The sequence below is a fragment of the Penicillium coprophilum genome, assembly GCF_028826855.1.
Source record: "Penicillium coprophilum strain IBT 35676 chromosome Unknown utg000001l_segment0_segment0, whole genome shotgun sequence".
In the NCBI taxonomy this organism is placed as follows: domain Eukaryota; kingdom Fungi; phylum Ascomycota; class Eurotiomycetes; order Eurotiales; family Aspergillaceae; genus Penicillium; species Penicillium coprophilum.
The window spans coordinates 877,934-892,024 of record NW_026622720.1 but is presented as its reverse complement, the minus strand read 5'-3'; the positions used below and the strand labels follow the sequence as shown (position 1 = coordinate 892,024).

General features: G+C 48.6%; 5 protein-coding genes across 5 annotated transcripts; 2 read left to right on the top strand and 3 right to left on the bottom strand.

Moving 5' to 3' along the window:
- Positions 1 to 720: 720 nt before the first annotated feature.
- Positions 721 to 1,912, top strand: N7500_000330 (uncharacterized protein; the record flags this gene model as incomplete). Its single annotated transcript, XM_056671476.1, has 2 exons — positions 721 to 1,052; positions 1,114 to 1,912. The coding sequence occupies 2 exons, from the start codon at positions 721 to 723 to the stop codon at positions 1,910 to 1,912; spliced, it is 1,131 nt and encodes a 376-aa protein (XP_056537049.1).
- Positions 1,913 to 2,038: 126 nt separating this feature from the next.
- N7500_000329 (serine hydrolase domain-containing protein) lies at positions 2,039 to 3,196 on the bottom strand (the record flags this gene model as incomplete). The annotated part of the gene is made up of 1 exon (XM_056671475.1): positions 2,039 to 3,196. One exon carries the CDS (start codon positions 3,194 to 3,196, stop codon positions 2,039 to 2,041), a length of 1,158 nt encoding a protein of 385 aa, XP_056537048.1.
- Positions 3,197 to 5,435: 2,239 nt separating this feature from the next.
- N7500_000328 (NCS2 family permease) lies at positions 5,436 to 7,311 on the bottom strand (the record flags this gene model as incomplete). The annotated part of the gene is made up of 3 exons (XM_056671474.1): positions 5,436 to 6,179; positions 6,232 to 7,146; positions 7,222 to 7,311. 3 exons carry the CDS (start codon positions 7,309 to 7,311, stop codon positions 5,436 to 5,438), a joined length of 1,749 nt encoding a protein of 582 aa, XP_056537047.1.
- A 1,365-nt stretch (positions 7,312 to 8,676) lies between these two features.
- Positions 8,677 to 10,509, bottom strand: N7500_000327 (MFS transporter; the record flags this gene model as incomplete). Its single annotated transcript, XM_056671473.1, has 3 exons — positions 8,677 to 8,938; positions 8,994 to 9,421; positions 9,451 to 10,509. 3 exons carry the CDS (start codon positions 10,507 to 10,509, stop codon positions 8,677 to 8,679), a joined length of 1,749 nt encoding a protein of 582 aa, XP_056537046.1.
- Positions 10,510 to 12,354: 1,845 nt separating this feature from the next.
- On the top strand, positions 12,355 to 14,085 carry N7500_000326 (uncharacterized protein; the record flags this gene model as incomplete). Its single annotated transcript, XM_056671472.1, has 1 exon — positions 12,355 to 14,085. One exon carries the CDS (start codon positions 12,355 to 12,357, stop codon positions 14,083 to 14,085), a length of 1,731 nt encoding a protein of 576 aa, XP_056537045.1.
- Positions 14,086 to 14,091: the final 6 nt, after the last annotated feature.

Below are 14,091 nucleotides of genomic sequence, written 5' to 3'. Positions count from 1 at the left end.
CAGGCTTCTAGGATCAGCGCCTCAATTATTTCTTTGAGACGGACAGAATTATGATACCCGAATCATTATAACAGTATATACTCTGCTACTTTTCCCAAGAAAGAAGTAAATGAATTGCGCGCCACCAACAAGATAAAGAAGCAATGACTCACTCAGTTCCAGGAGCATCTATCTGGCAAGACCTCTCCTTTCAAGAAGCGTTCCGTACAAAGCCGGTGGAAAGACCAGCAATTATAGCGCCCCCACCTTTCGATGAACGCCGCCAGCGCTCCAGCTCTGGACGACCGCATTACCAATATGTAGTCAAAGTAGAGATTTGAGTCACGGGATATATATAAATATATATATATTTAGAAGTACTAAGAGTTGATCATCTAGTATAATTAATTTGATGCCGTTTTAGCTGAGACAAATATAGCTAAATTCAAACGGGTCGACGGTGCGCTTGTGAAATTGTTATACAACATAGAGCGGTGTTTAAAGCAGTCAAACATCAGATGTGAATAAGGCACCAACCCCTGGCCGCCATGTCCCTTCGCATTGAAGCCTTGATTAGACGATCAGCACGGCGTGTGTCTCCGGCTCGCTGAGCATCACAGCACAAGCCTCGGTCTCACAGGAACTTGGCGCGGGTTACTAGGCCCCATATTTATCATCGCGACCTCTCCTGTTTCCCCGGATTTGTCTCAGTCCCCTCCTAGCTGTCAAAATATCTTCATCATGAGATACGTACTGTTCTCTTTGAGCGCATTGGTGTTCTACGCGATATTTTATTTCGCCTCCATTAACGGCCTCGATGCGCTGGGTCACAAATCCATTGAATCTGGCAAGCTGCCTAGCATCGATGCACCTTTGCGAACAGTCTACACGGGTATCGAGGCAGTCGACAATGTATTAACTCTTCTGACAGTGTTTTTCTACCCGACACTTGATGGTCACAATCCTGGTCTGCTGCTTCACGGTGTTGGATTCAGTGGTACTTTCGGTGCAACTTGGACTCTGATCGTCTTGGAATCTTGGCGTAAGGGAAATGCCGGGACCATAGCCGCTTAGTATGTTTTTCCCAGTCTTGAGCACCTTGCGTATTGAACCTCTACTGACTAATCGATGTAGCCCGACCATCTTTGGCCTCATCGCTCAAGTGCTCACGTTTGCCTTCGGTATCCCATTGACATGTGGTCTTCAGCTGGGTTGCTCAATCACCGCCCGCCGCCCTCATGCAGATAACATCCGGATCCCGCGGGCTGTCCTCGTAGTTCTGCCCTTCATTTTTGTCGTCGGGTACATGGTGCCGACCGCGGTGATGGCGTTGCCCGCTCCCTCCGTCATTTCTGTGGACCTAAAGCAGATTGCCATTGCCATCTGGCACCCCTGGCCCGCGTACGTGTCTATTCTGACTACGGTCGCCTACTTTACACTGTCGCCTTTCTTCTCGAACAACCACCGGGCGTCAATGTCTAGCTTGCGCTGGGTTTACGCATTTGCATTTGCCAATGCATCTTTGACGCACATCGTGTCATGGGTTGTCTCTTTGGCAACTGTGGTAGTCCCCGCTCTGTTTAGAGACCGTTTCTTGGATTCCCTTCACCCAGCCAAGGTTTTCTCGGTTCCTCTTCCTTGGTCTGGACTGGTGGTTAGCACTGTGGGAGATGGAGTCCATGCCTTTCTGCGATGGGATTACATGATCGGCTCTGCAGGTGTCCTGATTTGGGCTATCTCGCTGTATACTGTTGCTCACAAGCAACTGCTCGGCATTGTCTCTTGGCCCAGACTCCTTGTTAAGGTTGCTCTGTTGACAGTTCTTGCCGGCCCCGCGGGTGCTGCAGTGGAGTTGATCTGGGAGCGAGATGAGCTAGTGTTCAGCGAGACAGGCGGTAGCAAGCAGGTCTCGAAGGCAAAGAAGTTCATCTGACGGAACGGTGGTGACAAAATTATGACTGCAAGTGTCGGACTATCGATATTGAAGAAGCGTATGTAAATTTTTGAACAAAAGTTGCATATATGTATAAATTATCTTCGTTTTATGACATTTCATACATTACAGGGACACAGAACGTTTTCTGTCCCCCATAATCTCATAAATCGCATCGATGTACGCCTTCGCGTTCTCATTGCCCATAATCCCTGGTCCCATTTTGTTCATGGCATACGCAATAGTCATGCGACGATCTAAATCCATGACGAGCATAGATCCACCCCAACCTCCCCAGAAGCAGATGTTTCCTTTGGGGATGAAGGTTATAACTTCTGGCACCGGAAGGCCAACTCCAAGTCCAAATCTGGCTTTCATAAACAACACTAAGTCAACACCACTAACCCGTTCCTGAATCATTTGGTCGATAGTCTTCAGCCGAAGATACTGCTTGCCATCGACTGTTCCTTTCAAGGACACCATTGAACCAATTCGAGCCAGCGCACGCGCATTTGCAAACCCATTCACGGCACCGATCTCAGCACCCCTAAATCCGGGTGTCTGAGAATCCTCGGCCTTCAATGTAATGTTTCCATAGACCTTACCCACAACACTTTGCGGATCAAACTCTGGAAGATCCACAAGATCACCAGGGATGATATCGGCCGTACGCGGCCAATTCTCTTCGGCGAGTCCGAGACTGAAATCGGCGCCCAGCGGCCCCGCGATCTCCTCTGCAACAAACTGTTTCAAGGACTTGCCGCTAATGCGTCGGACCAGCTCACCAATTAAGTGTCCATGGTTTACCAGCTGGTATGCAGACACCTCTCCAGCCTTGAACCACGGAGCCTGCTCAGCGAGCATCTCAGTTGAAGCTTTTGTATCGTAAATCGCTTCCATGGAGAGCGGCTTGTCCCAGTGGGGTAGACCAGAAGAGTGGCCGAGGATGTGCCACACTTTCGTGTCTTCTTTGCCGTTGGCCGCGAACTCCGGCCAGTATTTTGACACTTTCTCCTCCACATCCAGTAGACCACGATCCACGAGGATCAGCGCAGCTAGAGCACTGACTATCTTGCTAGATGAGAAGACGATGACCAGGGTGTCTTTTTCCCAGGAGCGTGACTTGGCGGCATCTGCATGGCCGCCCCAGATATCGAGGACCGTTTTTCCGTCCACGTTAACGCAAATCGAGGCACCCACTTCCTCTCCTGAGGTCAATTTTTCTTGAAGGAGGTCACGCACGGGGCTGAAAGCGGGGTCACAGGCACCGTGTGTGAGAGCCATTGCAAATGCTGTCTTTCTAGTTCCTGCTGATGAGTGATGATAAATGGTCGAAGGATCTCAACAACAGGGAAGGATGATGTGATATAGACAGGTTGTCCGAGACAAACTGGTACCCACAAACTTATATGTAGACATCTTGTTTGCTTGTGATCTTCTAGCGTGTTTGGTGTGGGGACTTAGGGCCATCTCAGATCGACTCGGAATACACCAAGTGCAGTTAGTACAATGAGAAGGATAAGTACACAAGTTCAGAACCAGACATAAAGCCGAACGTATGACCGTGCAGAACTTAAAAGGTGACTCAACATTAAATAATGTGCATAACTCCCAGAATAATTCAGGAAAGTAGTGAAGCAAACCCGCACGACTCTGGTAGATATATATAATCTAGGAATTTGAGCCAGAAAAGACACCACCTATTTGACTATATTGGACAAGAAAAGGAGATGATTAATTTGATTATTACTATACTATTCTCTAATTTCCGTGATAGCTAATCAAACCAACCTGGTTAAAAATGCTATTAACCCATGTACTATGTCGAAAAACATAGGTCTTATCCACCTGGCTGACGATTTCTGCAGCTTCAAATATCAAGTCGCATTGATTCAAATACAGTTTGGGAATGCAGCTCTAAAAGCACTACAATTTTAGTCGATATTTGGCTAAGCGTTGCATTTTACAGTGTACTATTATCATGCCCTTCTCTCTACATATCTGTTGAAAGTCCCATCGTTCGCATATATTACGCATGATCTAAGTTGTATTCCTACAAATGTTCCCGAATTCTAGATGCCACTTTGCACTGTACGAGCATGACGTCGGTCCTAGGTAGAATGATTATGTTGACAACGACCTAGAGGCCCAGGAGTACGATACCAGGGAACGGTTTAGCAGTAGGCTTGAAATGCATGACTTATAATGGGTAGAGACATCGCTTCTGTTAGACTCTCCAGTCTGGCATGGCTGTAAAACCGGAGATGGCATCTTGCCTTTCCGTTACATAATCTCAGGGAGTTTTCATAGAGCTTGTTAGCGTGGAGCCTCGTTGTAAATCAGATGTGATTTCATCATCACCTTACCTCTGGCGAGCTTCGATGTGGCTCAATCGACCAATTCACTTCCTCAACAGGCTAACTCCGCATAAGGCATTCACATCCGTCACAGCCGGGCAATCCCTGCGTATCTCACATGGAATCCAATGTATGTTAGTTAGGAAGGTCGTAGGTGTGCTACATAACGCACAAGGCTGGCTTAGCAGTTCCAAAAGAATTTCTTAGAACGCCGCGTAACGTTGTAGACGGTTTCAGGGGTGGAACACCGCCAGAACCTCGGGAACATCTACTGTATACATTGTAGGGGATCAGAGCAACCGCTAACCTCCGGCCTAATACAAAGGATTATCTAGCCTTCACCATATCCACCAATAGCGATCGATCATGATCTTGGGAAATGTTGGGGTAACACACGAGGGACCCCACTCAATGTTCGAACTGAGCATGGAGTGTTAGGAAATGGCATTGTCTCCCAAGATTTTACCGCAAGCCAAGGAAGCCAATTATGTCGGGGATACGAGGCTCATGAGCACTGGGTTCCGGGTGTAGTTCCCGCTTTCGTCAATATCAACACAGTATCAGGTGCTGTCATCATCACTTGGCCACGGTTTCCTAGACTAGTTTTGTGGTAGTGAATATGTGACCTGTTTATATATCTTTCATTGGAGATCAGGCGTTCTAAGAACAGCATCGTTGTGTCCAGATTCCTTGCATACTAGTGTCAAATCGTCCTCAATGATGCACTGCGTCATGTTATCAATTTTCTCGTCATTCGGTCGATCCAACTGAAGATAGGAATACTTGACCACAGCTGTGACTGGTACCAAGACCCCAATACAAGGTGTGCCAAGTGGTGTTGGTTTTGGAACGCCTGGTGTTCCGCGTTTAGCACCCTTGATCTAGCGCCAAAGAGACCGAATACCAGAGACTACTGGCAAGAGATCAACATTATCTCAGTCTCTAGGTTCACCACTTACTTCTTTCAGTAAGTCGTATGTCTATGGTAATATTAAAACAACATGTTCATTCAGTGGCATGTACAACACCTCTCAAGACAACCAGGTGTGAATAGTAAGTCAATAAATACATATGATAAAAAATTTACAAAATTGACACATCCGCTGTAATTCCATGAAAAAAAATCCCAACCATACCGCAACTCCTCTTCTTCATCTTCCAAATATTTATTCTGTCTTCAGGGGCGCAGCAGTGGTCTCATGGCCTTTCTCAAGAGGTACACGTTCCTCCGACGCGGACGAAAAGGACACAGCCTCACCAGATTGAACCCGCTCCTCCGCATATTCCTCATCAGCTTTCCAAAAGTCCTTCTTTCCATGAGCAGCACGCTTGACCCAGGGTGGAAGGAAACCGCCCTGGAGCTTCCAAGACCAAGGATCAGACTCATCCTTGTTAGGCGGGACGATGCGACCACCGGTGATCTTCTCGAGGCACCAGGAAAAGCCGTTAAGGGTGATGTAGCTGGTGATACCGGCGATCAGGCCGTAAGCAATACTGTATGTGAAGGGCATAATGGCGATGGTGAGGAATGCAGGGATGGCATCTCCATAGTACCGCCAGTTGATATCGGCGGCAGCCTTCGCCATCATGGCACCAACAATCACGAGCGTGCAACCCGTAGCCCAAGGAGGAATGGAAGCAAAGATGGGCGCGAAGAACACCGCAATGAAGAATGCAAAGCCGGTGACACATGAGGTAAGGCCGGTTTTACCACCTTCGGAAATACCTGCGCCGGACTCGACGAATGCTGTGACGGGGGGACTACCGAAAAGAGAACCAATGGAGATGGAGATTGCGTCAACCATGTAGGCCATAGCGCTGCCTTCGAAGTCCTGGGTCTTCTCGTCGATTGCGCCGGCAAATCGGGCCATAGAGTACATCGTGCCTGTCGTATCCAGAATATCGACATACTACGGACATGTTAGTCAAACATCATAGCTGAATGAGAAGCTTGCGACATACCAAAAATGTGATGAAAGCGAGTCCAAACTGGCTACCCTTGCCAGCCAGGCTCCAATCCTGTGCAAGCAGAGTGTGCTCGATGGGATGGAAAGTGACAACTTGCTTGAAGAAATCAAACTTGTTGGAACCGAGGTCGGTGTAGGGGAAATAGGTAACCGCTGTGGTACGAGGCCACGAGATGATAGACACGAGCAAAATACCAAGAATGACAGCACCCTTGATACGGTACATCATGAGCAAAGCCGTCAAAACACCGCCGCAGAAAATGCCAATCCACATAGTGGGACTTCGCATCTTATCCGCGCTATCGCACAGACCAGTTTTTTCATTAAAGCTCACACATCCAGCGAGTTCAATGGGAGTGTCAACTCCACCCTGAACCAATCCAATACCAGCACTATACGTCAAACCAATCAAGGCGAGGTAGAGACCAATACCAACACCAGTGGCAAGCTTGATAGACTTTGGCAACGCACGGGCCAGCCATTGTCGCATACCGCACAGTGTCAGGCCTAAGAATACCCATCCTTCCACGAAGACGGCCGTCAGAGCAGTTGAGTAGGGAACCATGCCGGAACCACGGGGTCCAACAACGGTGTAAGCGAAATAGGCGTTCAGTCCCATTCCAGGTGCGAGCGCGATAGGCAGATTGGCGAAGAAACCCATGCAGAAAGTCGAGAGAGCGGCAATAGCAGCGGTGGCGGTAACAAGATCGCGGTTAATTTCTTGTGTACACAAGGCGTACTCGGCATTGGTTGCACAGAAGTCACCCATGTCTTCCTCGGGGCAAACGCAGGTTCCACCTGTTATGGAGGTGATATTACTGTTCACGGAGATGATGTATGCCATGGCGAAAAAGGTGGCGAGGCCGGCGCGGATTTCAGTGAAGAAGTAGCTACCCTTCCTCTCTCTAGGCTGATAAATGAGTTAGTCCATTGCACGAGCATCGATGCCGCGATCGCACATCCCAAATAATGCAGTATCACTTACATGGCCACAGCCTTCCAGACGAAACCATTTCCCCACCGGACTGCGGGCAACCCGCAGATTGGTGTTGTGCACCCAGTTACTGAGAGACATTTCGGGATAGTATCACGTCCTGTGTGGTGGATACAGCGAATTCCGAAGACGCTGTCGTCGTTGAGACGCAGTATTTAAAGATGTTCCTGCAGTAGAGGTAGGTGTGGAATATAGGTTGAAGAAAGAAATTGGCAAATCTCAATCTGATCCCTCGGCCAACCACATTGTGCTGATAAGAGATCGAGAAAAAAAAAGAAAAAGAAATTCGCCTCTTCCATTTACAGCTATCCTCCGGCTCTTTGGGCACTTGGCGGCTTGGCGGGGCTGTCTCATCCGTGACATGCCGCGAAGAAGCCCTAATTGGCCACACGTTTGCCGACGGAAAACTTGTCCATAAGTCAAGGCTCGGCAAGCCGGTGTTGGAGGTGGGAAAAAAACAGAGACATTGTTCCTTCGTCCTTGTTGATAGTCAGTTCGCAAGAAAAAAAATATTCAAGACAAGAGCCAGATGCTCGTTTCGAGAAGTTTGCGAACCCCTGCAATGCCAAGACCCCGACGTGGTTTATCTCTTATCGCCAATGCGCAAGGGCAAGCGTTCACGATAACCGGTGGAAGCCGATGACATAAGTAATTTGGAGAAATCATCAGATCTGAATATCTCTGCTCATGGCCCTGCAATATCCGGGGAACGGCCATATCCGATCGTGTGCTATCAACAAATCTCACCCGCAGATATCGGACTTATTCGGTCCTGACAACCTGACTTCGTACCGGGGATCTCAAGGTGCTTAAACCAATTCGTAGCTCGTCAATTGAAAAAGGGGCTGGATCAGCCTACGCTCATTGAGGCGCTATGCCACGTGGAGATGTGTGAACTTCGGACGACAAGGCACCAAGAAAAGCAATTCTCCCGGTGATCTCATATTGATCTCTTGGATGAATGCGGGGTGGGTATACTACACACTTCTAGCTAATCCACATGATCTACTTCGCTATTCACGCGCGCGGATTAGCTGCTCTTTTCTGGAGCACACTGGCACGTGATGAACAAGTGGTCCTGACAGTCTCCTCTCGAGCTCACTGAGTGACATCGCCTGATTCCTCCCATCTAGCGAATATATGTCGCTTTAGGAGAATCCAGGATATGGTCCAGCCAGTTGAAGTATACTCCGGGGGAGCTCTCATTTGGAGCACCTAGGCGAAGTATCAAGAGCGGCATGTGATCATCGGAAATGGGGCTGTGGCCCGTCCTCATATGGCTCGCAACAGACCTAAGGTTGAACCTTCTGTGGCGTTTATTTTTAATGAAAGAGCCGACACAGAGAGTACAGTCATCGAGAGTCACAATTATGAAGCATCTATAGATTTTATTATTAGTGACAGGGAAATTCTGAAGTATGCGAACGCAAAAAACAAGAGTCATAGCTAAACCGACTCCGTTACATCTTTCTCCGCCTTGATTGCAAGAGGGGCCTCAGCGATAGGAGCAAATTTAGATTTCTTGCGCAACGCAGGTCCCCATCTGATGAATACCATGGGAATTGGGATCATGATGAGGGCGAGGCACCCAAGAAGTGTGCCAGCCCATTGCACACCCAAGTTGATAAACATCTGCTTTGAGAACAATGGGAACGCAGCTCCCACCGCTGATCGAATAATGGTATTCGCGGCAAACACAGATGCGGCACTGGGTTTAAGGTCAGTCTATCCTTCCAGAGTCGAACGGAATCTGCAACACTTACAACATCAAGTATGAATCAATCAAATAGTTGAAGCACTGCAGGAAGATGACATAGATGCCGAATCCCGTTACAACTCCACTGGCGGTCGGGGCCATCCAGTGAATTGACTTTGTCCATCCAGTCCACCCATACCAGAACAGCCCAACACAGAAGCACACACCCCCCAGGATGGCGGGAGGAAGTCTCCATTCCGGAATGGGGATATTGTTATTGGCGGCTAACTTCTTCGTGTATGACCTCTGATCAAACATGATATAGGCGCCAGCTAGAAACTCGCCAATAATCAATCCAATGAAAGGCAGGCTGCCAACCCCCAGGTTTTGACCATGGATTCCTTGAAAGACAACAGGGTAAGCGCCCAAAAGGGCGTACATCAACCCATAAACAAAACTCATCCAAAGAGAGATCTGAAGGAAGGTCAGGTTGAGCTAGTGGGAGATATTCATGCATGACTTACTAGTAGAACGATTGGCTCGGTGAATAGCATACGGAATGGCCGACTGAAATTGTTTGTGATCAACTCGCCCCAATCAAGCTCAATCTCTTCTTGTCTAGCGCGGATTCCCCAATTGTGTGTCTGCCGTCGTAGGGTGGCGGCTTTCTCTACAAGAACAGCTGGTGCATAGGTCTCTTTCAAAAACAAAAGACAAAGGCAAGTAGCTAGCCACCCCATGATAGAGGCGATGTACATAGTCCATCGCCATCCCAGGTAAGACATGGTAATGAAGCCACCAACGAATGGAGACGCGAAAGGCCCCACGAATACAGCCATGGCGAACATCGCAATAGCGACACCGCGCGTCTTGTTATTCCAAATATCGGCAAACACGGCTGGCACAATAGCGATCGGGCTAGCAGAGAAGAAGCCGGCAAAGAATCGCGTCAACATCAAAGTCTGGACATCCTTGCAAGTTGCTGTCGCAATGGTGAAAATGGAGTATCCGAACATGCCAATGCAGATCGGCCATCTCCGCCCAATCAGCTCACTTGCTGGTGCCCATACCGTCGGTCCCGAAGCAAATCCCAGAACGTATAAAGTCACACCGAGAATAGCGACCTCCGTGCTGATGTGAAAGTGGGCGCTGATATGTCCGACCGCGGAGGAGTATATGGCACTAGCGAAAGAGGAAACGAAGGTTGTATATGCCAAGGTCACTGATATACCGAGTTTGCGTTTGAATGGCCAGTTCTGGGGGTGCATTGGATCCTGTGCATCGTTGAATTCGACAATGTACTCCTCGGGGTCTGGAAGAGCTGGCGGATGGGGCTTGCCAGCTCCGAGGGGAAGCCATTGGTCTCTGGGGGTAGGTCCTGAAATAGAACCGACGGTTGAGCGATGTTGGAGTCGATACGTGTTGATTCGCTCTATCTCGACTTCGTTCAAGTTGCTTTGGCGGCGATCGATGCTCCCTGAGCGCATGGACCCTAGTTCCGATAGTCGACGATCAGGTATCGTCGTCATACTACTGGGCTCATCGCTATCACTGCTGCTAGTATCGTATGGGCTATGAGACATGGTGATAAAAATATATATGCAATGCACTGTACTCTTAAGAATGACCCCATCAAGTGAATGGGAGAATATATATAGCAATTCATAAAGTCATTGGGAATACTGGATTAGCAATACGGCCATTTTCATCACCTACAGCGTCATCGAGTGTTTCCCCGGTTGATCCGTTAAAATGATCCACGGGTGGCCGTCGAGCTGCCGCTCTGGACTGCCGTGACGTCCTAATAAGGTAATACTTCCCGGTCGCAAACCATGGTTTCATGCGGACCTCTATCAACCTTGGAAGCTCAGCCAAAACTGAAGTACAATCGACTTTCGATTTTGATCGTGTACGTAAAACTACGCTGCCCAGGTGTTGTGGGCTCAGAGAGTTTGACCTACCAGCTGGAAGGTACCCTGCCGAGGAAGCGTCGGCAGCGTACGGAATACCGTCTCCGCGATTAGTGCATACTACAAAGTATGAGATCACTACGAAGGCAACAACAATTGCTGATCATTAGTATTTGAACATTCAAATATCTTTCGACCAATTTGGCCACTGCTACAGTTTAAGTAGACGGGTCTTCTGGAAGACATTCGAGAAAATTGGAGCCTAGCTTAAAGCACAACGGTGTGTAAAGTGGGCCCAGAACTGCACACTGTACTTTCTTCACTCAAAGAGTGTCAACGTTTGATTGGAATAGATGATACTCAAAGACGGTAAGCTGGCGCCGGTCTCTCGACGGACAATTCGATCCAAGCATGGGGCCTAAAAGGGAATGACAATAAACGGCGACATGAGACGATGCGAACTTGTAGCGTGAATCTGCCCTCCGTAGCAAGATTGCATTGTGTTTGCGAAGAATGATCATATTCAGCCCCACCAGGATCAATCACCCTTTGGTGCCCCTCTCAAACCCCTAGCTACCTGGTTCTACCAAGGCGAGCTTACCTACCCTTGAAACTGCATTTCGAATATTATGATTCAAGTTTCATGTTATTGCGAATTTCAGTAAACACTTCACGTACAGGTCTGGATACGGATGTAAGACTCAATTTCAAAGCGGCTTGACCAATACAGTGAGATCTTTATCCAACCTATCGATATGCGCATCAGGTACTCTGTTCTCCCATGTCTAATGCCACGCGAAATACCCGAAACAGCTGATTTACCCCTTGCTCGGACCCGAGTATTTTTGTGTGACAGAGGCTGAGTGAATTGACGTATTAGGTCAGCATTGTTTGGGGGCTAGAAGACTCGCATATCGTGACAAATCCCCTTCAATTGAACGCGGACCTAGCAGCAAATGACAATAATGAGCAACTGGCATTCTCGACTTTGCAAGACCCAAGAGGATTTCCCGGAGCCCATTTGCGAACTACCTCACACTTGGCGTCGTTTCCACAGACGAAGGTACGCTTTATAGATTATTCCCCTGCATAAAGACGGGTGTCTACTGTGGGGGTGCCGCAATCAAAAAGATCCCCTCCATGTCGCTCTTACAAACACCGTGGAGGAAAAATCCCCCAGAGATGAGGCAATCTGAGCGAACCCCCTATGGGGCTGTACCAGCCGAGGAGAATCACCAAAATTCGAGGCCGTCATCAGAATCCCAATATTATACAACAATAGAGCCCCCCGATGTCGACGAGCAGAAACCCCAGCCCCAGCCCCTCAGACTCTCTCAACTGGATAGGATTTCTCGTCTGCTATGGGATTTGCTCCTTGCGATTATAGCCTCGCTCTTCACCGTGTTCGGTATATGGGTTTCTTGTATCGATGGGGAGCCGGCTGGCCAAGACTCCATAGGCTCTAAGCTTTTCGAGGTCTCTAGATATGTTAGCTGACCCATTCGTACACTCCCTCCAATGTCGCCAAACCTAGCTGATGTCAAATTTCTCCTCAAGGCACCTACTATATTCCCAGTCCTTTTTGCCGCCATTGCTGGTAGCAGCATCAAAAGTATTGCATCATGGCGTATCCAAACTACTGGAGGAGCAACCATCGGACTGGTAGAGCAATGTCTTGGTAGCCAGACTATCACAGGGGCCATTCTTACTCAGATCAGACTACGTGCGGTGAACAGCATGGCCATCTTGACCGTCTTGTTGTGGTGCCTGTCTCCTCTAGGCAGTCAGGCATCTCTCCGAGTCATATCTATCGTCCCGAGTTACCCAAGTAACCAGGTCGAGTTGACCAGTTTGAATACCTTCACACAGTACCAGTACGGCTACGGCCAAGGGCTATCGGAAGCCAAAACATCAATTGCTAACCCATTGATTGCCGCCTTGTCTGCCGCTTCGCTACTCGCAAACCGCAACCAAGATCTCTGGGGCAACATCCGCTTCCCCTTCATCGAGAATTTTGAGAAAGACAGTACCGGTTGGATGGATATACCCCAGAACGACAATTTGACGTACGCGTCCCTTGTCGGCGTGCCGGTGATTGATTTGCCCAATTCCGGCAACACATCATTTACGCTCCCGGGCTCCTATTTATCCATATCCTGTCCCATCTTTGACACACTGCACCAAATGAATTTGACAAATTTCACTGGGCCAGATGCCCCATCTCCTGGAAATGGCGACGACTGTAGCTGGACGAGCTCACAGGGTGGCTATCAGTTCCAGCTCGCCATCTCGGAACCATGCTCGAAGTCACTCGATGCGTCGATGGCAAGGACTCGGAATGCCCGCAAGCTGATATGGGAATCATGGGATCGTGGTTATGCAGGGGATCCTAAAGTCGATCGGTCTCCCATCACGCGAGCTGTATGCGACCTCACCACTACTTACGTGGATGCCAATATGACATGCGAATCCTTGGATGGGAGTCAGTCTACAAAAGCTTGTAACCTGTCCTCCGCTCGCCGGTCGGTGAATGAATCCCATTTCCACCAAAACTGGACTATTTTCGATCTGAAGTTTCCAGGAGATTCAGCCCTGCCAATAGGATATAACAAAGGGATATTGTACATGCTCACCAGCATTTTTCCAGATGTTGAGCAGCATGGTGGTCTGGAGCCCGTAATTGGATATTTTATTCACCCTTTTCACGCCATTGGGGACTTCTTCGGAGACAATTTGATGTCACCTGAAACAACGAGCCCAAAGGTGTTTGGGACGCGTCTCTCGCAGCTTTTTAATTCCGTCCTTTATCTTGGAATCAGCCCGTCGGCATTCACAGGCTCTGTCAACATGACACAAATCGAGAATGGCCAAATCAAGCATAGCCCCGTCAAATTGACGGCTAAAAATTCCCACCTGCAAAATGTGGTGAAGTGTCACCGTTTGTGGCTCGCCATCCTCCTTCTTTCCTCGGTCGTTATCTTCTGCTTCGCACTGTTAGGCGCCTATCTCCACATTATAACGATCGCCCCTGATCTTCTAGGATCACTCTCCGTTGCCCTGTTACAAAACAAGATAGAAGGAATTGTCGGATCTTCTACGTGGTCATCAGAGGAATGGTCGAAGAATCAACGAGATACGAAACTATGGCTTGGGGACGTTCAGCCCGACGCTGATGTTGGGTGTCTTGCCTTGACCACCGTGGCACAAGATGTTGCTCCTGGTTTGATAAAGGGAAGATTGTATCACTGAGGATAA